Source organism: Aulostomus chinensis, chromosome 8 (assembly GCF_037954235.1).
Source record: "Aulostomus chinensis isolate RoL2024-O1b breed Wild chromosome 8, RoL_Achi_v1.0, whole genome shotgun sequence".
Lineage (NCBI taxonomy): Eukaryota > Metazoa > Chordata > Actinopteri > Syngnathiformes > Aulostomidae > Aulostomus > Aulostomus chinensis.
In genome coordinates, this window is record NC_141327.1 from 28,721,055 (window position 1) to 28,746,162 (window position 25,108).

Below are 25,108 nucleotides of genomic sequence, written 5' to 3' on the forward strand. Positions count from 1 at the left end.
CCGCTGAGGGAAGTACGTGCCAAATCTTTTATATCACTACAGCATGAACTACACATTGTTGTGTGTGTGTGTGTGTGTGTGTGTGTGTGTGTGTGTGGCGGCGAAATGGCAAGAGGCATGAGCGCTCATGCCTTCGGTGGGCACAGGGAAGGTATCACCATGGAAACGGCTGCCCTGTCCTGTAGAGACATGGGGAGGGAAGATAAATACAGCCTATTATTGAAGAGCGGCATTCTTATGAGGATTAGGAGGTAATAGACACACACTCAAGAGTGTGCCAGTGTGGAAGTGTTAATGACACTTCTAAAATTGCCAGAGAGGGAAAAGTAAAACAAAAAAACAAAAAAAACCCATCAACAACAAAACCCCCCCAAAACCCACCAAACTAAATTAAGGAGAGGAGAAGTGTTGATGTTGTGGAAACCTAGAAAACCCAACTGGAGAGGGAGGCAATATTCCTGGAGGAGTGAGCGTCTGAGTACCTGGCAGCTCCGACCTCATCTGAGCGATGAGGCAGCCTGATGTGAACCCACCCACTCATCCTGACATCCGCCCGTCTCCTTTTTCGCATATTTTTTGTTTCCAAGGAAACAAAGTAACTCATCTCACCTCCTGGCTGAACACATGATGGGGGATCTTCCCCCAAACTGGACCTGTTTGTTCCCGTAAACAACGACGGCAAGCTTCATCCGGCTCTGTTGCCACTGACGTGATTATTCAGAGCTGTCGGTAAGTGTTGGAGGACACACATGTTCACTCGTACACACACACACACACACACTCATCCCTGCAACACTCATGTGTCAGCAGACGATGTGGGAAAGGGAACATCGAGAAAGCCTCCTTGTTTTACATCACAGCTCTCTTCCTTCCTCATTATCCTCCTTTCTTTCATGCTTTAACGCTATTTTCTCATCTTGCCATAATTCTTCAAATCCCTCTGCCCCCTCATGTTTCTGCCCCCCCCCCCCCCCGCTGCACTCATCCCCTTTTACGGCTCGAAGGCTCCCTTCAAAATGTTACAAACACAGACCACACACACAAACACACGGACATACAAGTTCTAAGGTGCATGTGGGATGAGTGTGAGGACGGGAACGAGCTCTCCGATCGACTCATTCCTTTGGGTTCTCCAGCAGGGTTTAAATAGGATTCATCGTTTCCTACCGAGACCCAAGACACCAGTCATATCTGAATGGTTGTTGCTTTCTAGGAAGGAGGTCACCAAATAGAACAGGAAGACATTTGAAGGTCATGAGTGGATTGGTTGTTTCTCGTCTCCACAGGTTTTGCACGCCTGCGAAATATCCTTCACTCTACTTGAGATGACGGGCGTGTCAAAGCGGCTCGGGTACAGGACAGGGGTGAGGTGACAAACGGAGACTGCTGCTCCCCAAAAAGGGAGGACAGAGGAAATCAATGAGTTTGTTTATCCAGTGGTTGTGTTCTCTCAACGCTCCCTCCATAAATCCATGGTGGATGTGATTCAGCGTTCCCTTTTGAACCCCAAAATAATGATTGTGAGATTTGAAATCCCTGCAACATCAGTGCTGTCTGGTGGAGATACATAGAGCATCCCTCCAACGAGAGATTTTGTTCTTCAGTACCGTTCCGCTCGCCCGCTCCGCCCAGGCCTCACATGGGTCCTGCCAGTCATGTCGTATGTTTATTCCCCCAGAGAACATCTAGCCGTCACTTTGTATGGACACTTTGCTGTAAGGGTTCTCCAGGAGGTAACGGTACCTGTCGTAGTGCTCAAGCATGTACTTTGGGGCGTACATGTGCTCTTTGGGGTCCAAAGGAGGGTATTCCTGCAAGGAGCCATCAAACCAGCCCCCCGTCCGGATCAGATCTCTGATGTAGTTGAGGTCACGCTTGTCCTCGTAGTCGCCCCAGCGTGGGAAATCTCCGTTCTGTGCCGAAACCAGCTTGAAGTAAATTCCTTCAGGCGTGAAGCACCAGGAGCAGTGCCAGCCGGCGAAGTGGAAGGGGCTGCCCACCGACCACTGCACCAGGATGTGGCCTGTGTCGTTCTCGTACTTGCGGAAACCTGGCATGGTGTAGTATTCACGCCGTCGCAGTTTGATACCATCACCGTCGTAGACCTTACGGAGCATCCCCACAGTGCAGCCTGATATCACCTCCAGAGAGCCGAACTGCTTCCAGAAAAAACCATACAGGGACTGGATAGAGAGAAGAGGAAGAGGGATGATTACCAACAGCGGGAGCTGGGATTTATGTCCATTGCTTACAAAACCTGAGGCTACATGCACACTAACAAGATTTGGCTCAAAAGCAGTGTCGACAGTCAAGACGTCTCAAGCAGACCAGTGGTACAAATAATAACAGCAACATTACCTTCACCACGAGAAGCCAAGCGAGGGATGGGAGGGGTTCTGGTTTTTTAGTTTGGAACTAAAAAACAGCTAAATGAACATCAAAATTCCTTCCTGGAAACATGGCTACTGTGGCGTACCTTGTTCCACTTTGGGGTCTACACTCGGCGTTTGGATGTAATCTGGATGCAGGGAAACGACTGAAAGAACTCGTCAACATTGTCAACAAGCATCCGCACTTCCCTGGGGTCTTTCCTCGCCACTCAGGTAAACTGATAAGTAACGCCACATCCACAGATGCCTTCCTGCTCGTAGTTCCGTGGTCGTGGTTGATCGGACACTAAGCTGAATAAGGCAAGGAGCTGCTGTAAGCAAAGACGACACGATCAGCGACTCCTGAGGTTTGTTATTTGACGTCTATGCTGAAGTTGGTTGTTGTTGTTTTTTTCTGGGGAAGAGTCATGTGACGCGCTGACGACCATGACTGTGCTATGGTGTCCAGAGGTCTGTAGTTTTGCCCCCTCAGAGAATGCAGGGAAAATGTGGATGTGGAGGAAATATGAGAAAAATGTCCATTTCACGTCTCGCCAACTCATTCACAGCTTTTTGATGAATAAATATGGATCGGTTCGCACATTTGTAAGCAAAGAGAATTAAACAGGCAGCTACCTTGCGCATGTGAATAGCAAAAGGTTCCGTCCAGCCGTCAAACAGCTTGAGGAACAGGAGGCCCTCCCGTGCTGGGATTTCATCAGCGTCGTTGATGACAAAGACATCATCCGACCTGGCACCGACCACCCTGGACATGCCGTTACGTGTCAGGAAGGTACGCAGGTAGTCGTCAGCAATCCAGCCGTCCTGTCGACCCCCATCTGGAAAGTGGTCCAGGAACACGTAGAGGATCTTGTGACGTACGTAGTCGTATGTACCATTGAGGAGGAGCCTCAGGAAACTGTGGAAAAGATCAGAGACGTTACGAAGGTTACGCTCATTTCTTTCCACACGAGTTGATTTGCATGATTGAGCTGATTCTCGAGAAAACATGTGTATTTTCATTTGTCTAAACAATGCTGCTGTATTTCAGATTTTTAGCATTAAATTCATTTTTATTCATGAATGTCCTGCATACAGAACTTTGGAGAGGACATTGAGAGAAAAAAATCGATATTTCGAGGCTTCAAAATAGAGAACTTGTTCCAGCAAGCCTCAACATATAAATTATTCCGTCAATTGAACTAATTCATGGCAACGATTTGACCAGACTTGGTGGAAGGGTGTGGGCAGGCCAAGAAGGAGCAGATTCAATTTTGTGGTAGTCTTAGCGCCACCTGCAGGCAACAGGAACATTATGGTCTTTTTTCCCCCCACTTTGACATAAGTACTCCTGCTGGTGGGAGGAAGCAACGTCTGATGAGTTTACAAGCTGGTTCTAAGTAGTAGCGCCACCTAGTGGTCGCAGAAAGTAGCCTGATGTAGCACAGACAACAGTGACATGTCTGGCAACATCTGCTACAGAAAGTGTGTGTTCTCTAGTGGCACCTAGTGGATGGTTTCACCGCCCTCCCACACCCACACCCACACTCTCTCTTACACTAAAGCTACCTTTGAAACTGCATTTCCTGACTGGAACTGTAAGGTGGCAGAGGCTTTCTCCCTTGATCTCTCCCTTCAAGGCTGCATGCAGATTCAATCATGTCACTCTTGTTGTAATCTGGTGTAAAATTGTTCCCGAGGCATTTGATGTTGTTGCCGATTGTTATTCTGCACGCTGATACTCAAGACGCATGAAGGTTGACTGGGAGCACAGACTGAAAGCTTTAAAAGCAACGTGCACCAGCAAAGTGTGTCAACCTGGCAAATTCTGGAGATTGTCAGGGTTTTGTACAGCTTTTTTATTCTACGCTGATAAGTATTGATGAAACAAGAGGATGCTGTAATCTCAGGACACTGAGATCTTAACCACGCTGCCATACAAACAGTGCTGCAACAAGCAATCGATTATTCCAGGAGTCTCCAAGCAGCAGGCCACAGACCTGCAGTGCAATGCAACCATCATACCAGAAGTTTTGATGTGATTCAGGGAAACCTAAATAAAACTGACGGCAGAGACCAGGAGATTCCTGCAGCGGACGACTCTGATGCTTCTGCGAAGGACCCGAGCGTAGCAGCGTGTTTGTAGCCTCGCCAGTCAGTCAGAAATATGACAGCAGCCATCTGTTTTCTATTTTCTGATGACACGCAACCCAATAATTATGCAAAAGTAAATTAAGTGATGATGAAAATAAGTCATAAATCAACCTTAAAAAAAAGAAGAAGAAAAGATTCCCATGCCATTCCACCCTCGGGTGCTGAACACTGATCGCTGATCTTTTTCATTCTCTGCAGGACCCAGATGTCTCACCTCAGAGGCCGTTTCTCTCCGTACGCAGTGAAGTTGGATTCACACACCAGGAACAGATCGACTGCTTGGGCGAGCTCATGGAAGCGAACATGCAGCAGGTCAAACTCATGGTTGACATTGATGGCGTTGATCACCCTCCGCGGGGTCTCTCTGGGCGTCAGACGCTCCTTGGTGGGCAGGTTAGAGTGATACACCATGGTGGGAACCCCACAGTACGGTCCATGCCACCCCGGTCGACACACACACTTGACCAGCCGCCTCCCGTTGCCTCTCGCCCTTGCCTTGGCTTTAGGAGGGATGGAGGGCTGCTGCTGCTGCTGCTGCTGCTGCTGCTGCTGCTGCTGCTGGACCTCGAGAAGTTTTCGTTGCCCGGTAGTTCCCGTGCGACCCCCTTCACCAGCTCCGTTGGCCACAGTGTTGCCTAGTTTCCCAGAGTACTCCTTGGTGGTGGCCACCTCTGTCCCCTGCCTGAAGCAGAGGGCTCCAGCTTTGGTTCGGACAAAGTACGGTGTTTTGTCATCTTGAAGCTGGTGAGTGCGGGTGTGAAGGTCTCCCATGGATTCTGAGGAGTCTGATATTTGAGCCTTGAGGAATACCACCGGGTCCTCTTTTCCCACAAACTGAACCTCTGGGAGGTCCGGCCCAGATGCTTGGACTGGACGGCTCTGAGGCTTCAGGTGGTCTTCAGCTCTCTCCTGAAAGAGAAGTTGGAGTGAAGTTAAAATAAAAACAGCGTTCGTCCCCTATAAACATCAGATATCTGGACATCGGATCCATGATTGAATAAATCACACGCACAGAAACTTCAGGGTTTATGAGGAACACAAGACTGAGCAATAAATGAGGGAGACGGAGGAGAATACTGACAACTGGGAAACCAAATAATGACTACAACAGATGGCCGTCCTGTCATTGTCCTGTCAAGCACAGAACCAAATTATTAATAATACTTCCGCCTGTTATTGACTTCCAATTGTTCATATGAAAGACATTTTGTCACATAACTGCTGCGACACACCAGTCTGCAATTTAGAGCCAAGTGAATGATGGGCAAAATACATTTTTCACCGTCTTCATGAGCTCTTCTGATTATTTTTGGCCAGCGTGAAGGTGATTCACATCAGTGAATCAGCACAAACAAGGCCATGTAGTTATGTATGCTGTCATGAAATGATATACTACTGAGTTATAGTACCATAAAGCAGTACACAGGAGGGAGAACACAATTAGAATTCATAGCATTTCATTGATTTTTAAGCAAAAAAAAAGTCCCTCGGTGAATTCAAACATAAATCTATTACAGGAATATTGATTAAGGTATCAAATGCTGCTTTCCAGTCATTGATGACCTCAGAGATGAAATCATGGCCTGAATCCAAGTGTCTCTTTCTTCCTTTTGACCCCCTAACGGTACTTACACACACCAAGTGCAGTCCATTAATGTTCAACTGCTCTCAACATTGGAGGGACTGGCTGGAACAACAATGCTGGGGTGCAGCACGGGTGATGCATTTTTATTTTCAAAACACATAAAAACTTAAGAATTTCACGAGTTTGCTATTTTATGGTGTAGTGGGAAGAGTTCAAATGTCCTAGGCCTGTGTTAAACACGCCTTATTTCAGGCACGTAATATTAAAGAATTATTATTATTATTATTATATAAAGAAATATTCACGGTTTAAGGTCAAATTCCTGCACTACTTTATAGGTTAGGGGGTGATGTTGTCACTGGCATTATGGATGTGACAATGAAATAAGCACAGTTAATTTTTGACACACACACACACACACACAATAAAAGTGGCTCCTGCTGTTACAGCAAACACTGATAATGGACCACAGCACCTTTGTTCGGCAGGTCGAGGGTAATAATTGTTGTTAGTGACGACTGGAGGCTTCACTACGTGACCACTGCAGGGAGCCCTCACAGAGGCTTTGGGAAAATGAACGTGACAACCTGCTGAATGTCAGAAACCATTTGCACGATGATGAAGCAACAGAGAGGAGAGGAATAGAAACTGTGAATAAACACCGTGAGAGGGGGAGAAGGAAGAGGCGCCATCAATAATGTACAGGCACACCGATTCATCTCAGCGCGGTTACGAGAATATCTCCCCTCAGCAGGAGGCACGGCTGTCGTGCCGCTGTATATTTTCTTTGTTAATTTAAAAAAAAAAAAGAAGAAGAGAGAGAATATCGTAAGAAAACTTTACACTATTTTAGGTGGCCCGGTGGAGCAGTGGTCCTCATGGTGGCCCCCCAGCAAGAAGGTTGTGGGTGGACCCCCGGCTGCAGCACGGGGTCTTTCTGTGTGAGTCTCCATGTTCTCCCTGTTCCTGCTGGGTTCTCTCTGGTACTCCAGCTTCCTCCACAGTCCAAAGACATCAAGAGGGACCAGGTTAATCCAGACTCTAAATTGACCGTAGGTGTGACTGTGAGAGCCAATGGTTGTCTGTCTCTATGTGTTGGCCCTGCCATGGACTGGTGACCTGTCCAGGGGGAAGGCTGCTGGGATAGGCTCCACCCCCGTAGGATGGAGGGATGTATATACGTATGTATGGACGGATGGACACCATTTTGAAGCTTGATACCAGGGTCGCTCCCCTGCAGCAGCTTCATTAACTCACCACTCTGTGTTTAGTTCTTACGCTCGTCCCTCCTCATTTTCACTCATAATGCAGCTTTTTACCCCGTCGAGTTTAAATCCTCCAGCATTTTTATATAATTAGCTTATCTGAGAGATATTAAATTAAGTTGTTTATTTATCTTTTATTTCATTCTTATATCTATTCATCTTAATCCTTCTTCTGTGTTTCCTCGGTGCAATTTTTTGTAATAGAGCTTCCTCAATTCGAAATACCTTTGTATTAATAATAATAATAAAGTCCATGGTAGCGGTTTTTGGGTGTGACGTCCATCTTTGCCTTATGATTGATTAATTGATGAATTGGTGGATTAAATAACTGATAGATATAGAAGAGAATAGATGGGACATGCGCGAGTCCTCAAACCCAGAAGTGAGTGAGCGCTGTGGCTCGCCCGGTTCCCTCGTCCACCCATCTCAGTGGGATTTGGATTAACCGCCTGAAATAAAGTCTGTGGTTGACACGAGCTTAAAACATGTTTTTGTGTATTTTGAAACATTTATGTGTCTTAAAATTAAAAAGGAAAAAAAATCAAAGTGGTTGCTAACCAGTGGCGAAATGACCGAACGGAAGTAGTCGCTGACTTCCTGGTTGGTCTAAAATCCCCCCTGCAGCACTTTAGGATGGACAGTTGCAAGAACAAACTGAGGAGGACTGAGGTGTCAAAAGGACATTTGGTTTTCAGGTCAGTTCCATTTGCTCACTTGCTGTCTACAGATGGACAACACTTTGCGCCGAGGCTGTTGTGTTATTTCAGAGGTGATAATAAAGGTTCACTTGTCCCACCTCATTTGGAGAGTCTGCCAGGTGGTTCTCCTCTGGTTTCTCCCACGGATGCGGAGGTGCTGGCTCCTCCCTCAGCTTCATCTCCAGTCCTGCTCTGCCAATGATCCCAGCCCCGCCGACCATAGCGCCCCCAATCCCCACGCCCATGCCTCCTCCTCCAACAGCACCCGAAACGCCTCTAGCTTTGGGGTCCGATGGGTGGAGAATAGGTAGGGGAGGAGCCTCTTCAGGGGACGCAGGGCTGAGCGGGGTGGAGCCCACACCCTTCTCCCTCCAGAAGAAGCCGGTGACCATGATGAAGGACTTGATGTTGGGGTAGGGGGCTGAGAGCTCACGCAGCAGGGAGACATAGTGGAGGGCCTTGTAGTAGTGGAGGAAGGAGATGACACACAGGCCCACCGTGCACAGCAAGAACACCCTGTGCCGTCGCATTCTCATCCTGGGAAAAGGAGAAGGAAAGAAATTAAGAACGAAATCTGACAGACAGCTTCGTGAAACTATTTCCCTTTTGCAATAATGACTTTATTTCTATCAGAGTTGTTGGCGAATGCATCACCGTCCTGAGGGGACAGCCGAGACGTTACAGAAAGAGACAATTAAAATACATCATGAAAACAAACAGCCAATCATTTGCCAAACTATAAAACCTGTACGAAGCACACAGGTGAGCATATTAAGTACAATAAGATTGAGGTGGCAGTCCGATTTGATTACAGATCAACCGACATTTGCCTGGAATTTTCAGCCGCGCCGACGCATCAGGAGCCAGAAAAAAGTCACGAAAGCCAAACCTTTTATTTTATTCGAAAGCAAAAACTAAAACGTGGAAAATTTACTTCCATCAAGCAAGAAACAGAGGTGCAGTACAGCCATGGTGGCCAGCCGCAGACGTTTACATCAGAGTATCAGGAACAGGAATAAAAACCAGACAAAAAAATGTCCCTGACATGAATGTGAAGTGACACAAATACCTTCACTTTCTCTAAATTACAATTAAGAAAAAAAACAATAGTCATGTCCACCTTTGTCCACTCATAGAAAAGGAGAGGGATTTCCTTTCCCACCAGGCTCAGCCAGGTAGGTCAAGGAATGGGGACACTCGCTGCTGACGCTGCCAAATGTATTTTAGTACCGGGAGCCATCTTCAGAAAAACGGCGTACATCCCAACAAATTAAGAATACAAAGTGCAGGGTGATAAAAACCCTGAGTTAAGGAGAAAAAGAGCCAGCGACCCAAACACACGACTTAAATCAATGAATTGTTGCGAGAACCGGCCACATTCCCATGTGTGACCACAACAGCACAAAGCAGAGAACGAGCTGCACCGAACGCAAACCACACCTTCCTCCTGAAAGCTCAATTCATGCAGTGAAACGGAAGCTCATGAATACTTCACCTTCTGTGCCCAAAGAACATAAAAGCCAGCAAATGAAAAGATCCAAATACAAGCGGGAGGATCATTTTAAAACCAGACCAATAAAGGAAGCTTAAACTCTTAACCAGCCAGGCCAGGATATCGGCTGAAATGTCAACACCTGAGCTTTGGAACACAAAACTACTCACTGTTCTCAAGCGTATCACTTCCTGTAGTCTCAATAGTGGACTATAAATCAAAGCAACATGTTCAGCACCAAGGACCAAAAACAGAGCTAACACTACAAATAACACAATGCTAAATGGGTGTTACGTTTCTGCTGACACCGTTCGAACGGAACCCTAAAATTCAGAAACAAATTGGAACGTCTGGTTCCTCGTCTCCATGTCAGAGGGGTTTTCAGTTTCAGGTCACAAGCTGGAGATGTTGTAAGGCTTTGTTTGTTGAGGATATGAAATGTCGTTATGCTAAAAAACACAAGAGGCCTGAGTTGTGGTGATGTTTAAGTCATGTGGTGTAGTTCCTTCACTGGCTAATGTCAGCCTTGCGCTGCTAACCGTTGCACGTAGGCCTCAGACATCATCGTTCATTAGAGGAGGTGATCTTGATGAACTAAACCTGTAAGTCTCATCAACTTGGCCGCAGAACTGATTTTCTGCTCAATCTATTGTAAGTCAATCTCATTGGCTTCAGGCTGAGGGAACCATCATGGCGCTGAAGGAACAGAAACCTTTCATCCTCACGCTGGTCCGACGAGACACTTCGCCTCATCTTCAAAAGAGATTTGAAGCTTACGTGGTTTTGTTGACAGTCAGAGATTCAAAAGAGGGAAGGTGAAACTAAAACACAGGAGGAGGAGAAGGCGAAGCACGAGGAAAGAGAGGAGAGGAGGTGAAAGCTGGTGCCGTTCGGTGAATTACATGAGCACAGCACCTCCTCATCACGCGCTGCCGCGTCCTCTCTTCAAGTCTCGATTCCTCACCATTATCTGTCATCTCCAATTCCCCTTCACATTCACTCTCGCCCTCCTTCACTCCACGCCGCTCTGAATCCCGCACAGCTTGACATGAAATACAAAGAGGAGGAAGAGGGCGAGGAGGGGTGAATAAAAGACTCATCTCTTTTTCTCCTCAATACACAGAGAAATGGTAAGAAACAGTGACAGGGAGGAAGTCTCTTTGTTCCTCAGCAAAAGTCTTTGAATAAATTCTACTCATGCGTGTTCCGAGATATTGCTCTACAAATGGAGGGAAACGGCAGATAGCACAAGGACTCAACTGGGTAACGGACCAAGGCAGAAGGTGTTAGAATAAGATGTCAAATCCTACACTTAGACTGCCTGTGGTTGAGAGGAAAGAAGGTGACCTTCGAAACCACAGAGTGCAGGAAGCTGACGTAGCTGTGACTCCAGCCAGCTGTTTGTTATTCGACTCACTTTAGCCACAAAACCATTTATAACCGGCGGTGAGCGAATCTGAATGAAACAGTGGAGCTGGAGAGGAGCAAAGGTTGGATCTTGGATGGAAATGGACTTGTGCTTCCATCAGGTGACCTGGAGCGAACACAACAGGCTGTGTCCTGCTGCCAGAAGATGGCGGTATAGACAGCGTGAGGCACGGATGTGGCTGTCACAAGCAGAAGAAGAAGGCAGAGAACTTCAGAAATGACCTTCCGCTGGACGATCGCCAGCAGAAGTTCACAAAAGTTTTGGGAATATTGGAGGTGGGCGACATTTTTCACACCCGCGTCCATCTTGGTGTGGAGTGTCCAGAGAAGTCAAACAAACAAACGGTATTCCGCAATAAAAATGTAAAGAAACGGCTCAACATCCTGTAAAGAGTTGACACCAGCCCTCTCGTGACAGAATGCTAAATGATCCGGACAAACAAATTTCCCAATTTTAGACTTTTATTTTTGTTCGTATGAAACAAACACCACAATACTGTAAGCTTAGAGGGACGTACTGTCGTAGTTTAATGTTTAACATAGAGACATGAGAGCAAAGCAAACACTACACTATGATAATCCACCTTGCTGTAAGTGAGGATGATTGGCCGGGGGGGGGGGGGGGGGGGGGGGGGTGGGCGGCAGTCAACAGCCAGTCATAACCAAGCATGGGTTCAGGACTGGAATGCAACAGACTGAGGGAAGTGGATGTTTTATGTTTTTAATTCAGGCTGGGTTGGGTTTCTGTGTTTATCCAACTGACAGTTTTTATTTGAGGATCATCAGATAGTGGAGGAAGGGAAAAGAAGGCAGCGCAGCCCCACAACAATGTTTATCTTATCATGCCAGTCCCTTTAAATTCTTCCTTTCCTCCAAAACAAAATTCTCTTTGTTTCTCCGCCCCCAACTCTGTCTCTGTGGTAACTTTTTGAAAAGTTGTGGGACTGCACATGCACCCCTGGAGAGGCTGGAAAAGTCCCAACCGCACAGCCCAAACATTTGGTTTGGAGACACAGCGAGAGATGCCATTGATAAACAGCCTCTGAGAGAGGGAGGACGTGCTCTCCCATTTAACAGCTCCTAATTCCATCAGTCTGCCTGTGTGTGTGTGTGTGTGTGTGTGTGTGTGTGTGTGTGGGTTGACCCATTGAACCAACTTCATACCAAACCTGGTTGGGCTGCAGTGGTGGGATTACTGAGAGAAAGTCCATGCGATCACATTAAATGCTGAGCGCCATTCATGATTTCAGTGTTAAAAAACTTTTCATGGAAAAGTGTCTTTTTGCAAGAGGAAACTTTCTGGGTGTGACGTCGGCATAGAACCGCATTAGGACCTACTCTAACAGTTCTTTTAAAAAAGAATGGGAGGGATTGTCAATGTGTCAAATCAGAGGACCCTAACCCAAAGGAGGGGAAACATTTATGCAACCAAGGGCTAAAATGCTAAAATGCCTGTAAAGTTAATAAATATTTCACTGCTTTAAGAAGATCTTTTCATGTCAGCTGTTAAAAAGTTGAAGTGAATCAATTTTTATCGTGTTTTCTAGCCTAGGAATGCTCAAATGGCAGTGGAGCAACTGGGTTCAGTTAGTAGTGGCTGATTTAGCAGGCTACCGTGGCTAGCCATGGCTACTGCAGCTAGCTATGGCTACTGCTACTGCAGCCAGCTATGGCTACTGCAGAAAGCTATGGCTACTCCTACTGCAGCTAGCTATGGCTACTGCGGATAGCTATGGCTACTGCAGAAAGCTATGGCACTCGCAAACATAACAACATGAAAAGGACTTTCTGCAAGTTGCATTGCGTAAAACATACGAACAAGCACATACAAGTGGTGAGGAAAACCTATAATGATAGACAGATACCATCTAGTGGCTGTTGGAATTATAATCACACAAAAGTAGAACATCACGTGACATTCATGAAAGGGGAGATAATCCGTATACGGAGGTGGAGGGAGCAGAAAGCTGTTTGGTCATCATACAGCCGCTGACGGGGTGACATGCAGCAGCAGCTCTGGATTCTGAGTCACCAGGGTTGAGCACTGGCTCTCGTTCATCACAACAGGTCTCGTTGGAATCAAAATCATGTTTTTTCCTTAACAATAGCCAAGTGTTTCGGTGCCTAAATTTAACCAGACTGGGCTGAAAATGCATTGTTTTATTGGTAGAAGATGGATTCTCAATGACAGACCTTCATGCACTTAAAAGTCAACGAAAACGCAAAATTGTGCTCTGTCTCTATTTTCAGTTCAAACTGATTAAAATAGTTCAAAACAGCTTTATGTACACTCAACTTAGCATCCCCTCAAGGAAGTTCCTGCGTGGCAGACTGGCTCACAGATGTGAAAAACCCTTTTGTATCATTGTGTTCAGGCAAAATTGTTTGTTTTAAAAACAAGTCCCCAACTTTTTATTTGAATAACAGAAGAAAATTGTCATAAATGATTCAATATTCAATGTAAGAATGAATTCACCATCGATTACACCTTTAAATATTCTTCAATACATTTCAAACACAATGTACCCGTACTTAGACAGGGCTGAGGTCCAATACGCAGTCTTTGGCCCAACTACAGATAAGAGTAGAACCAAAATATTTGCAGATGTGTACAAACACACGCACACGCACACGCACACACACAGCTTTACAAAATTTGCTGTGTGTGCAAAACACTTCCAAAGCTGAAAAGATAAATGATGCAGTATCTCTCCTAAGCACTTAAAAGGCCTTTGTTTTAAGAACTTACAGTTCTTCATTTTCCACTTTCTTCTTTTTCAGCACAGTCAGATAAAAACCTGTCCACACGGGGAAGGCTTTGGTATCGTCTCATCCGAGCTTTAAAGCCTCTTTGGTCTTGTTCAGCACCACCAACCGTCTCTGACCTCACCTAACAAGCACCCAGGAGGAAACTAAACAAAGCACCGTGGGCACTTTCCCGAGCTCCTCCGCGACGGCTGGAGAAATCTGTCTCAGGTGGAAAACAGGAACTTTATTGTACTTAGTTGACACCACAACATTGACGAGTGGTTAAAACTCCTACAGCAAATGCAACTAGTTCACTCACTTGCTCAAGTTGAGACAACTTAAAAGCTTTTTGCAGTGAAACCCAGTGACAGTTGTCTGGTACGGTGCATCAGCAGAGATCTACGTTCATCTCGTACACCCTCGCTCTCCGGCAGGCTTCTAAACTTTGGTTGCGGGTCCCATGTCTCGCCTGCATCCTCGCACAGCCTCACTCCCTCTCCCTGCAGTCCACACACATTAGCTCTGTGTATCACTCTGTTGTTTACGCTTGGACAGTTTGTACTCATTCCAGAACACGTAAAGCTACGTATTAACACTGTGTGGTGCAGTGGCGTAGGGATGAGCGCTAAACCCGCCGAGTCAATGGCTTTTTGGATGAATGTCTGAAAACTGTGGTTGACACAAGCCTTTTTATCATTTTATGCTGCTAAATACTGCACCCCTGAAGTTTTTTTTTGCGTGTCATAAAAACATCAGTTGCTAGAAAGCTGTTGAACTAAACTACAAAAGCTGTTGCAATCATTAAATTTCATCAAAAGCAGAAGAAGCAAGTTGTAGGTTTGTACTTGACACAATTTAACTTATGCCTAAAATTAAGTGGGAAAATCTCATTGGCGTCTGGCGGACGGGACCCATGGTGACACTGGAGAATCTGAGCTCTGTCGCAGTGCAAAGAATTCTTAAATCACTTAATAAAAAATGAAACATCTATTAAATTAACAGGATTCTGGTCATTCAAATTCATGCCAAAACGATGAATATTGAGCAGTATTTCATTGTCATACAGACTTCAACATCTCCGAACGGTTGTGGCTCGTTTCATAAGCATCTGATCAACGTTGCTCCCAAAAACAATGACATGACGCATTCCTGCCATTCCATAAAACGCTTTAGTAGGGGGTGACAAACGCACCCGGAGGACATCTGAACTGCACGCCCGGGACGTCTTCCATTTCTTTAGTGGCTTTTAGGGGATCACTCTTTCACTGATTCTAAAATAGAGCCCAGTGAGGAAAACTAGGCAGCATTTGGAATCCAAACCTATTGTCCTGATGGGTTTTACGTTCACCACAGACAATATGAGCCGTATCAGGATCACGCAGGAGCCTGAGGGGGGAAGTCCAGCAGGACACGGACACAAAGAGACAAATAGTGTACATTGACACCACAATCTCAGATGGTGGCGTGCTGAAGGTCAGCAACAGAGTAGCTGGTCTCTAATCCAGGACTCTCCTGCACCTGAAATGTGCTAAATATGAGGAAGACCTACTTTTCTATATCAAATCTGGAGTAGCAGCTGCCAGCATCTTCCCAGGTCAGATGAGTGTCATGATGAAGTGCTTCAGCCGTAAAGACGTATGAGTCCGATCCAGCACATGGAGGGAATCTCTCAACTTACATCCCTGGCTGCAGTTCCCTGTCTCGTTCCTGATTTTTAAAACCTTGTCTCTTTCTTCAAGGAAGGTTCACCATCGACGGGCGCTGGAGAAGGTGACGCTCCACCCGGGCAGGCACCAGAAGTTCACCAGTTCACTCTCGGTAACAGTTGCACTTCCTTATGCGTGTTTCCTCTTCCTCCTCACAATGTGTGATATCAGACTGAACCCACAAACTTTACTGTCATCAAGCAACCTCTAATAGTACTCTGCATGACGCTCTTCACTTCCATCTTGCCACAAAAACCTCCACTGTACACTGGTGGCCACCATTCCCCCTGTAGCATGGAGGCAAGACAAAAAGCTTCATTCTGTCCTTTGGTGCCTTCACTATACAATAAAATCATGTCCTGTGGTTATTCTCCAACACTCCTATTTTCTGTCCATATCAGTATCATACAGAAGCTTTTGTTGTTCTGTCCCTGTAAAATAAATGAAGTTAGCTGAAGTCACACAAACTAAACTACACCAAGAGTCTATTCACTCAGCCGAGAGCGGGAAAGTTTCCTCCTCATTCTTCCATACACAGAACAACCAACATGATGCCTCCGTCATCTCGTGTCCCCCCCCCCCCCCCCCATCGTGCACAGATGTTGAGTCAGTTTCGATTAAAGTGTAACCAACAACACGGCCTGTAAAAAACTTCAAAGCACCAGATAAGAGCCCGCGCCCACCGCAGCCAGTTTTTCTTGAGGTCACTTGAACTGTTTTCAACCATAATGCCACAACCCAGGATGTCAGAGGAACTGTGGGAGACATCTGAAATATAAACCAATTGTTCTGATGGGTTTCACTCTCACCCCCGTCAGTACGGCAGTATCAGGATGGCGCAGGAGCCTGAGGGATGCTGTCTAGCATGACATGGACACAAAAGGGACGTATACATTCACACCCACAGTTCGTAATCACATATGGCGACACGGCGAAGGTCAGGGATGAAAAACACACCATTAAGAGAGGAGTCGACATGCTAGAGTTCAGCACTCTTGCAGTCTCCACCTGATCTGAGCACAAAACAAGAAAACAAAAAGCAGAGCTTCATTAGGAGAGCTTATGGTGGTAGCGGCTGATCAGGTCTCTAACCCGGAATCAATGATTCTGTTTGCAGGACAGAGAGTCGGGTGGCGATGGAGACCCAGCAGGAGTCTTGCCTCTACAATTCTCAAATCCTGAAATATCAGTTCGGTCTGAGCGTATCAGCACTGGCCTCAAAGTAGCAGGTCCTAAAAGAACAAGACTCTTCACGCGTTTCGTCTAACAAATGCTAGTAAGGTGGTAGGGCTCTTTACTGCTGGATGCAACCGAACATCCCTCCACTTCACCTTTGCGTCAAAAATGAGCAAGCAGCTTTGAGCAACAGACTTCAACTCAAAGACGACTGGACAAACCTGGGAAGAGCAGAGGACACGTCTCTGGTTACTCCGGTAACCTTCTGAAGTGGTCGGCTCACTCGGCGCAGCAACGTTTGATGACTGAAGTTGCAGCATTATATTGCGTTAAGTACATGTTTAAGTTCTCCTTTTATTCTGTGAGCTTTGCGAAGAGAAGCAGGACTTCATATGACAGCGTGACGGCGTGTGTTGGCTCCAGCTGGTCCACCTTTAAGAACGTGTTCAGCTGCTTTTCACTTGGAAGCCATGAAGAGCTCCTGTAAGTGTGCTGGACATATAAGCGCAAGATAAGTTCAACAAAGATATCAGCTTCTTCATTCCAGCCAAATGATTTCACACAGGAGCCTCCTCTGGAGCTACTTGGCTGTCGGCCATCTTTGATGGGTGGCTTTTAAGACACAGTCACCCACTGAGGTCACGAAGCTTTTAGGTTCAAGCCACATGGTCATTCTGCCCTGAGGTTCCTATGACCTCAATGCAAATTGAGGAACTTCCATTGTGAAGCCATCGCTCCCCGTGTTCACAACACAGATCTACAAAATAAACGGATTTGGAAACATCCTCTCGGATACAGACAGAAGTTCCTCCTCTCTTTTCCTACCAGCTGCCATATCAGGGAAGACCCTTCCCCTCCTGTTCCTTTGATAGAGTGCCAAGGGTATTTTTGTAGTCCAGCAGGAAGTTAGCATCTCCGTGAGCTCGCTCTACTATGTAAAAGTTCTACACCAGGAAACGAGCCAACCAGCAAGCAGCTGAATCAGGACCTCAACATTTGTTAATTGGTGCAAAAAAGAACAAGAAAATGGGTGGAAAAGTAACGACACCAGGCTTCGTAGGCAATTATCTCATAATCTAAGAAACTACTCACCCATAAGGCACTGCAAACGTCTGACCCAACATTGTTCAAAAGAACCATATTTCTTGATCAAGGAGAATATGAATGTGTTGTTTGAGTTTAGCATCAGGGAACACGCGCTCTACACGCAGCACCATCTGCTAATTCGGCACATTTCCTGGACTTACAGGTCAGCGGTTCAGTGAGTCAGACATCAGGAGAAAGCCAGAATGCTAAGTGGGTTTCAATAATGTAGACATGTTGAGGGCCTCAGAGTGAGTGTGAAACTGTGTGTACGTTACGACAGAACCGGGGTTCAGGTCGTTTATGAGTTTTGGGATGTGGAGCTGCACTGAGACTGTGTGCTGCCTCCGAGACTCTCGGTGAGTGTGAGGAATATTGTTTGGCAGCAGTGGGCGTGATTTAGTGTGTGTTTGTGTGCGTGAGAGTGCATGAACTGAGGTTGGAGGATGGGAAAGCCGATGGAGTGCCTCCTTTCCTCCGACCTCATCCATAATTCAGCTCCGTAGCGGTCCGTGAGGTCTCTCTCTCGTTCCCTCCTGGTTGCTCTCTGCTCAGGAGGTGGAGACAAGTGTTGCATGCTACATTTCACCGTCTCTCCTCATCTATCCATCCCCATCTAGAGCTACGTCTCCAGAGGCGGAGCAGCTGTGGGCAGCAGCTCAGCCAATTTCACTCCATGAAGATGTTCCAAATACACCGAATGTGTCCAAATGGATGAAATAAGACTTTGCCCAGCTCAGACTAACGTGCCTCTCACTGAACCCGCCGTGTGAGGATGGTTTCATTCGTTTGTTTCAGGGTGAAACTTAACGTGGAACTCTGTCATACCATCAAAGCTTGACTTGATGCTTTTAATTGTGTCCACGAGCCACGATCATTCTGTCCATCTACCTCTCGGTCAGACGGATGAAGACCCACCACAAACTATCAGTCTAACAATCCCAATAAACGCTCACCATCAATCGTTATTCAAAAATGTTATTATTGTTAAAATTTGAAGGCCTCAGGTTGGACTTTTGTCAAGTTCTGGAAGTTTGTGGACAACAAATCCAAAACAACGCATCACTGATTCGTGCTTCAGAGAACAGACTGTTCTCGTCATACATTAGAAGTTAATCCAGGCTTCTGGACAGTTTTGGGTGCTCTTGGGATGATTGGGACTCTTTTCCTGGCAAAAAAAATCTTATATTTTGTAAAACCAAGCTCTAAATATGTACACGACCGACGAAATGAAGACCGACACAACTAAAACTGAGGCCCTTCAGTCTCCAATCCCATGTTTCCAACCGAAAAGGAGGACTAACTTTCACTTGCTGTTATTCACTTGTGCAGCTCTGCTAGCAAATGTTACACAAGTTATCTTACATATTTGATGAGGAGGGCAGTGATTGAAAGCTACTGACACAATATTTTTACGGAATAAAAGCAGCAGCAAAGAGCCACGCATGTCTCAGGGAAGAATTTTGGTCATGAATGCATTAGAACTCTTAGTTTGCCCTTCCACAACCCGCTCGCTCACCTGACCTCAGACGGGTGCGACACGGTGGCCGATAATCAACTTCTCTGGAGAATACAGCAGGATCTCACCTTCCAGAGCCACTCGGAGCTCCATGAACTCAGTCAAGCAACGATTCATAGCAGCCACTCACTCCTTCAGTCACCGCGGGTTCTATCCTCCCTTTCTTAACACGCCCACTCGATTGCACTTCATTCAAAACCGAAAAGCCGTATTCTACATTTCTGCAAGCTCTCTTGCTGTTGGGCTTCAGGATAGCGAGGTGGTAATAACAGGGCTCAGCCGCTCATCCTGACAGTAAACAAATGTGCTCTCCGTATTGTGATCCTTTCCCCAGGTGTGTCATTATTTTCAAGAAGGCTGAAAACACCAATTCATTCTTCATATTTTCCAGTCCTCTCCCACCTTCCTTCCTTTCGGGCTTTTGCATTTTTTTGCCACAAGGCGTCGATTTTTGCCTGAAGTGTAGAAGTCATTAGTTTTGTTTATGTGTCTGAGAGTAAGATATTGATGACGGGGGTTCTCTCCAGCGGATCTGTGTGGGTTTGAGCTCGGTTCTGCTGAAACTGAAGGTTCCACTGTGTGGGAGGAAATGAGACGGCAACAAACACAACCTGGTTTAGCGGTTCCTTTGTTTACACCTGCTCACACTCCAAGCTGACACAAAATCTGCCAATCCGCTCAATCACTCAGGTCAGGACACCCGTCCACGCCGCGCTGCTGACACATCCATCCAGAGCTTCGTTGTAGGTTGAGACACTACAAAGGATTTGATAACATTGTGGGTGCAGCTACATCAACTGTTACTGCAGAAAGAGGAAGATGGAAGCTATTAGAACGGTTCCATTTGGCTCTGGTTCCACCTCATGGTCTTTGCATTAGTCCCAGGCAATTATTGCTGAACGTGTGGAATCAGGCCTGATGGACTCCGAGAGCGGCGCCATTGTGTCCACTACATTGTTGCAGTCTTGTACATAACAGGATACTCGGTGCTGGGAAGTGACCACGCTGGTTAAAAAAGTAGCCCACAGTCATGGAATCGACGATCACGCGTCACATTCTTGCAGCGGTTGCTCAGTTGAACTCCAAACACGACTAACGTGCTCTGAAGGCACAGCAGCTCAGTTCCACGCTGAGGAAGAGGAGGGACGCAGTCAGGTGGAACACCCGAATGCCTGGTTTTAATTGCAGTTTAGAGGAGAGAGAGGGGGGAGGGGCGGTGATGAGAATGGTGAGTGAGGGGAGCAAAAAGCAAAAGAGAGACAGATTAAAGCTGCACAGGACGAGAACTCTTGTAACGACAGATAAAATAACTTTAAAATAATCTCAACTGTCAGTGACGAGCTTAAGGTGACTACATATGGGAGAGGGTTACCTCGGCAACCAGACCCTCGAGTGCCCGTCAGCGACAAAGCAATGGGGGGTGAGCAAGCGAGTTTAAGTGTTGGTACAGCAGGAATTTGTATGAGACAGACAAAGAAGCAGAGAGGAAGAAAAAGAAATAGAGAGTGGGTGATGTGGGGGAGGGATGAATAAAGAGGGAGCCAGAAGCGTCATGTGTGATCGCAGCTGTAGACGAGATCAGACGGTAGAAGAGAGCCGAACAGGAGGTGATGAACAAGAGTTCAACATGAAACATTCAGGACGTGCACGCCACAACGAAAGCTGCTCTACTTCCATTTCCCCAATAACAGAACCCCACCAGAGTGAGCTAAGCGGACACGCCATTAAGGCGTCGTGTAATGTCTGCGCTCCTTTTTATTGATTCACTGGGGAATCTGCCTCCTGGGAGCCACGATCAATCAGCATAGATCCCAATAATACATCAAGAACACATAAACAGCAGGTTAGTCCACAGTTGTCTGAGAAACAAAGTTTCATGAATCCACCAGACGAAGCCCAGGTGGAGCTCCCTGCTTGGGCTGCTCTTCACTCCTCTTGTCGTGATATCAAACACTCAGAAGTTAAGTCACACGTTGATGAGGGAGGCGTCAAGCTTGGGATCATTGGCGTCCTAATCTGTTGTTGGCCCATTGGGGCGAGGTGCTGGTGCAGGAGAGGAGCGAGGGGTGGGTCAGACTGCTTCGAACTATCAATCACAGGGTAGCCCCGCCCAGAGCAGTCCCCTGCTTTAGTGTCGACCGGCTACAACTGTCCGTCAGCTTCTATCATCCTGCCAAATTTCAAAATCCATCCCCAACTTTTTAAAGTCACCATTCAAAAGTCAGACGCTGCTGATCATGTGACCCCCTGCAATGGTTGGTGCTGGTTAAAAAGCTCAGTAACTCATGTAATTGTCCCCTGAAAGCTGAACCACAGCTAGAAGAAGCAAATCAGCAGTAAGAACAGGTGACAAGAGGAAGTGCAGTCATGAGAGGCAATGGGAGTGAGAAAACTCAGAAGGTAATAGAATGAAAGAGCGCACGCCAGAGCGCCAGAGGAGAGGATGCCTGCTGACTGGCCAACAGAGAAGTCAAAATTGGAAAAAGAAAAAAAAATGACACAAAAAAGTGACACAAGAAAACCCCCAAACTGCAGCAGAAACATGAAATGACTAGAAGCCAAGATAAGATAAACCTTTATTGTCCCTCAGTGGGGAAATTGGCAGCTCCGCCTCCATACGAGCAGGATGCTTAATCAACGCCTCCTCAGCTGGAGGATTCTGATGGGAATGAGGCTCGAATGAAACTGAGGCCCTTCCGCCCTTCTTGTGAAACTGAGAAGTGAGATCGACACCCGCGACGCTTGACTGGGCTCGCAGGTGCCCGTCTGTTTGCTAGCAAGGGCCATTTCAACTATTTACTGAAATTTGGAGTCGCTGCAACAGAGGGTAACATGTTTAGGGAACTAAGAGGACAAAAATATGCGGGGTTCAACTGAGCGCAGGTCACCAGACGACGAGTCGGACACTCAAGACAGAACCAAAGAAGGACGAGATCTGTCCTGCTACATGTTGACGGGGCAGCTGCTGTCAGTTTAAAGACGTTAGAGTTTAACTGAAAATGAAAGCCTGGCTAATGTTCACATCTAACATCGGTCTAACATGAAAACTTCAAACCAATCAAATATTAACGTCAGCATTGGTCCGGGACATTAACTGCAGTTGCTGGTACGACCGGATTGACCAATCATCGTGTGATGCCATCTGCAGCTGAGGTCATAGGTCATGGGGGAGGCATGTCTATGGGTTGTCAGTCCATTTGATAGAAGTTGAGGTTCTAAAATAACAAGAAAATGAGCCGCGCCAGCGTGCTGGGTTAGGGTGGCGGGGCACCCTGGATGAATGTAGCTGGATTGGTGTGGTCTGAGCCTGCCATGGTACCAACCTACCTCCAGCCAAACACTGACCTCTGGTCCTCAGACTGGCCCTGCCCCTCACGCCTCAGGCCGTTTCACATGAATCTGTTAAAAACATCGGTGCTTGAATCCAGATGACAGCGATTCTAAGTCAGCGAGACCGTGAGTGAAGACCTCCCTGTCCAACTGGAGAGAGGTCGCGAGAGCGATGTAGACAACATGGTACGAAACGCAGAGCTGGTCATGGCAACAATCTGAGGAAACACCTGGTTCAACATGACGTAGAGCTAAGAGCCGAGGCGTGAAGCGTGTTTGCAGCAGCAGCAGCAGCAGCAGACGTTTGGACAACTGAAACAACATTTCGATTATTACACAGAAAGTCAAGTACCAAAGAAGCACCAGAACCCCGACGGCCACACTTCTGTCCTGCTCCTTGTGTTTGAAGTTTGAATACAGAGCGACTAAACCTATTTATTTACTTGTAACTTTTCTGGCACCTGTCATGCTGCCTCCTTTCAAAACGATTTAGTTGCAGTTCGCTACTTCAAACCCTCACATAAGAAGGATTCATTAAGAAACCCCTTTAAAAGTTGACTGGTGCTGCTACTTAGCATTCATCTGCAAACCCTTACAAGCTGAAATTTCCTCTGTAATTATGTATTGCACTCACACTGTGCAGGCTAAGAGGCATCTGACCATAGTTGACTCACACATCACCATGCAGCTGCCCTCACATGACCCAGAAAACAGAAAAGTTCAGACCTGCCCCCACACACGCACGCACACACGCACATACCAACAAAAGCTTCCTCCATTTCCTGCAGCTCGCGCTCCCTGCGGCTCTTTTGCTGCCTGAGTTTTCCAGCATTGTGACAGGCGGATCAGCAGTTGCTCCCACACGTGTGAGAGCGATGGCGTCCCGTCAAGTTTGGCAGATTCCTTTAGCCACAGCGCGGCCCAGACTTGTAACAGGTCTGGTGCCAACTGTGACCACAAGGTCCGTCTCTGCCCTCCACAGCTCACTTCATAGTGTTTGTGAAGCAAAGTGTGTGTGTGTGTGTGTTTTTGTCTTTTTTGCTACACAAGTAAATGCATGTCTCTACAAAGAAACAATTCTCACCAAAGCACGGTGCACTTTCACACTCTCTCTCACGCTCAGTCTTGACATTTAGGAAGTTAATTTTAGCAGCGGAACAGAAGAAGGAAGCAAAACAAATGGAATTCAAGCCTGCAAATAAAGTTATATAGCCCCTGTAAGAAACACCAGGAAATCTAATGACATAAAACAGCTTTGCTCCCTTTCATGATCCGTGTCTCACACTGGCTGAGAACTCTCCTCTCACCCCTCAACGACCCCTCTGAGAGTAAGGAAATGTTATTTCAAAGCCTGCTTGGCACCTGGCTGGTCTCTGCTACTTCCAACAGCAACAGGACGCACCAGGAGAGGCTCTGGCCTCAGTGATGGAACACGAACGAGGGATCAGAAGCGGGTTCATGAAAACACGCCGACTTATTTCAAGTTCACTTCTCGAGTGATTTTATTCGGACTAGAGTCCAATCAGATGTCTGCTAATGTGTTTGACATCATGTGTGAGAGTTCATCTGGAGTGAGGAGGAGTTTGCGAAAAAGATCTTGCAACAGCACCCAGAGTGCCGCCGCGCTTCTCCTGCCAAATACTGACGGCTCACATTCACAGCAGTTCATGGCTTGTATCAGTTTACAGTTTCAGCAGATTTGACTTTCACGTGACAACCAAGGGAGCAGAAAGATTCTTAGAAGCATCACTGTTCTCCCTTGAAAGAGGGTTTTTTGATGTGATAAAGTTATTAATGAGAACTCTAAATTTGAGTTATTATAATCAGCCAGAAGAAAAAGGTCCCGCTCGGCTAAACCACTCGCATCAGCAAAAAACGCACTCGTGAATCCATACGTCCTGACTCTTACCCTGCTCAAGTTTCCACCCATTAGAAGTGTTCATGAAGATCTGCACTCACCTGTCAAGACTTTCAAGCCCTGAACATTTCAGGAGAAAATGAAGAAGAAAAACTGTCATATTCAATAAAAAAAAGCTGATAAAAAATACATTTTTGGAAAAGAAGTTCTCTCCGACAATGAATTCATGTTACCTGGGAATCAAGTTTGCAGCAGGAACTGAAAAGTAATCTACCCGCCGTCCAATGCGCAGCCTGAGGCCGGCGGTCCGAACCAGGCATCGAAGGAATCGCATCCCGCTCCAGATTCAGTCGTTGCAACTAGTTGCTGCTCTGTTGAAGAGCGACTGATATTCCACCACCTTCACCTCACCTCCCCGGCCCCGGCGGAGGGCAGAGGTGCAGACACGGCTCTGTATGTGATGACACTGTTTCCCCTCCGTCAATGATGCAGCAGGTCTGCTCAAGACTGGTGAGAACTCCGGCCGGTTTGGTGGACAGAACCAACGTCCAGTACATTAGGACCGGCACTGGTGGTGGGTTGTGGAAACCAACTAATTACCTACAGACAGTGCCAACATGTGTTGCCAGCTGTCATGTGGTGAGATGAGAATTCAAAAGGGGATAGACCAGTTCAGCATGTACTTCACATCTTATCT

The 25,108-nt window shown here is 46.6% G+C and overlaps 1 protein-coding gene across 3 annotated transcripts in view; it reads right to left on the reverse strand.

The window, feature by feature from the left end:
• Positions 1 to 991: 991 nt before the first annotated feature.
• mgat3b (beta-1,4-mannosyl-glycoprotein 4-beta-N-acetylglucosaminyltransferase b) overlaps positions 992 to 25,108 on the reverse strand; it is a 60,643-nt gene continuing 36,526 nt past the window's right edge. For all 3 annotated transcript variants that reach the window (XM_086212292.1, XM_086212293.1, XM_086212291.1), the window contains 4 exons: positions 8,170 to 8,608; positions 4,738 to 5,432; positions 3,006 to 3,288; positions 992 to 2,183 (listed from right to left, as the gene is read on the reverse strand). In XM_086212292.1, the coding sequence (XP_086068418.1) occupies positions 1,686 to 2,183; positions 3,006 to 3,288; positions 4,738 to 5,432; positions 8,170 to 8,607 (1,914 nt within the window). In that variant the 5' untranslated portion in view covers position 8,608 and the 3' untranslated portion in view covers positions 992 to 1,685. The remainder of the gene's footprint in view (positions 2,184 to 3,005; positions 3,289 to 4,737; positions 5,433 to 8,169; positions 8,609 to 25,108) is intronic.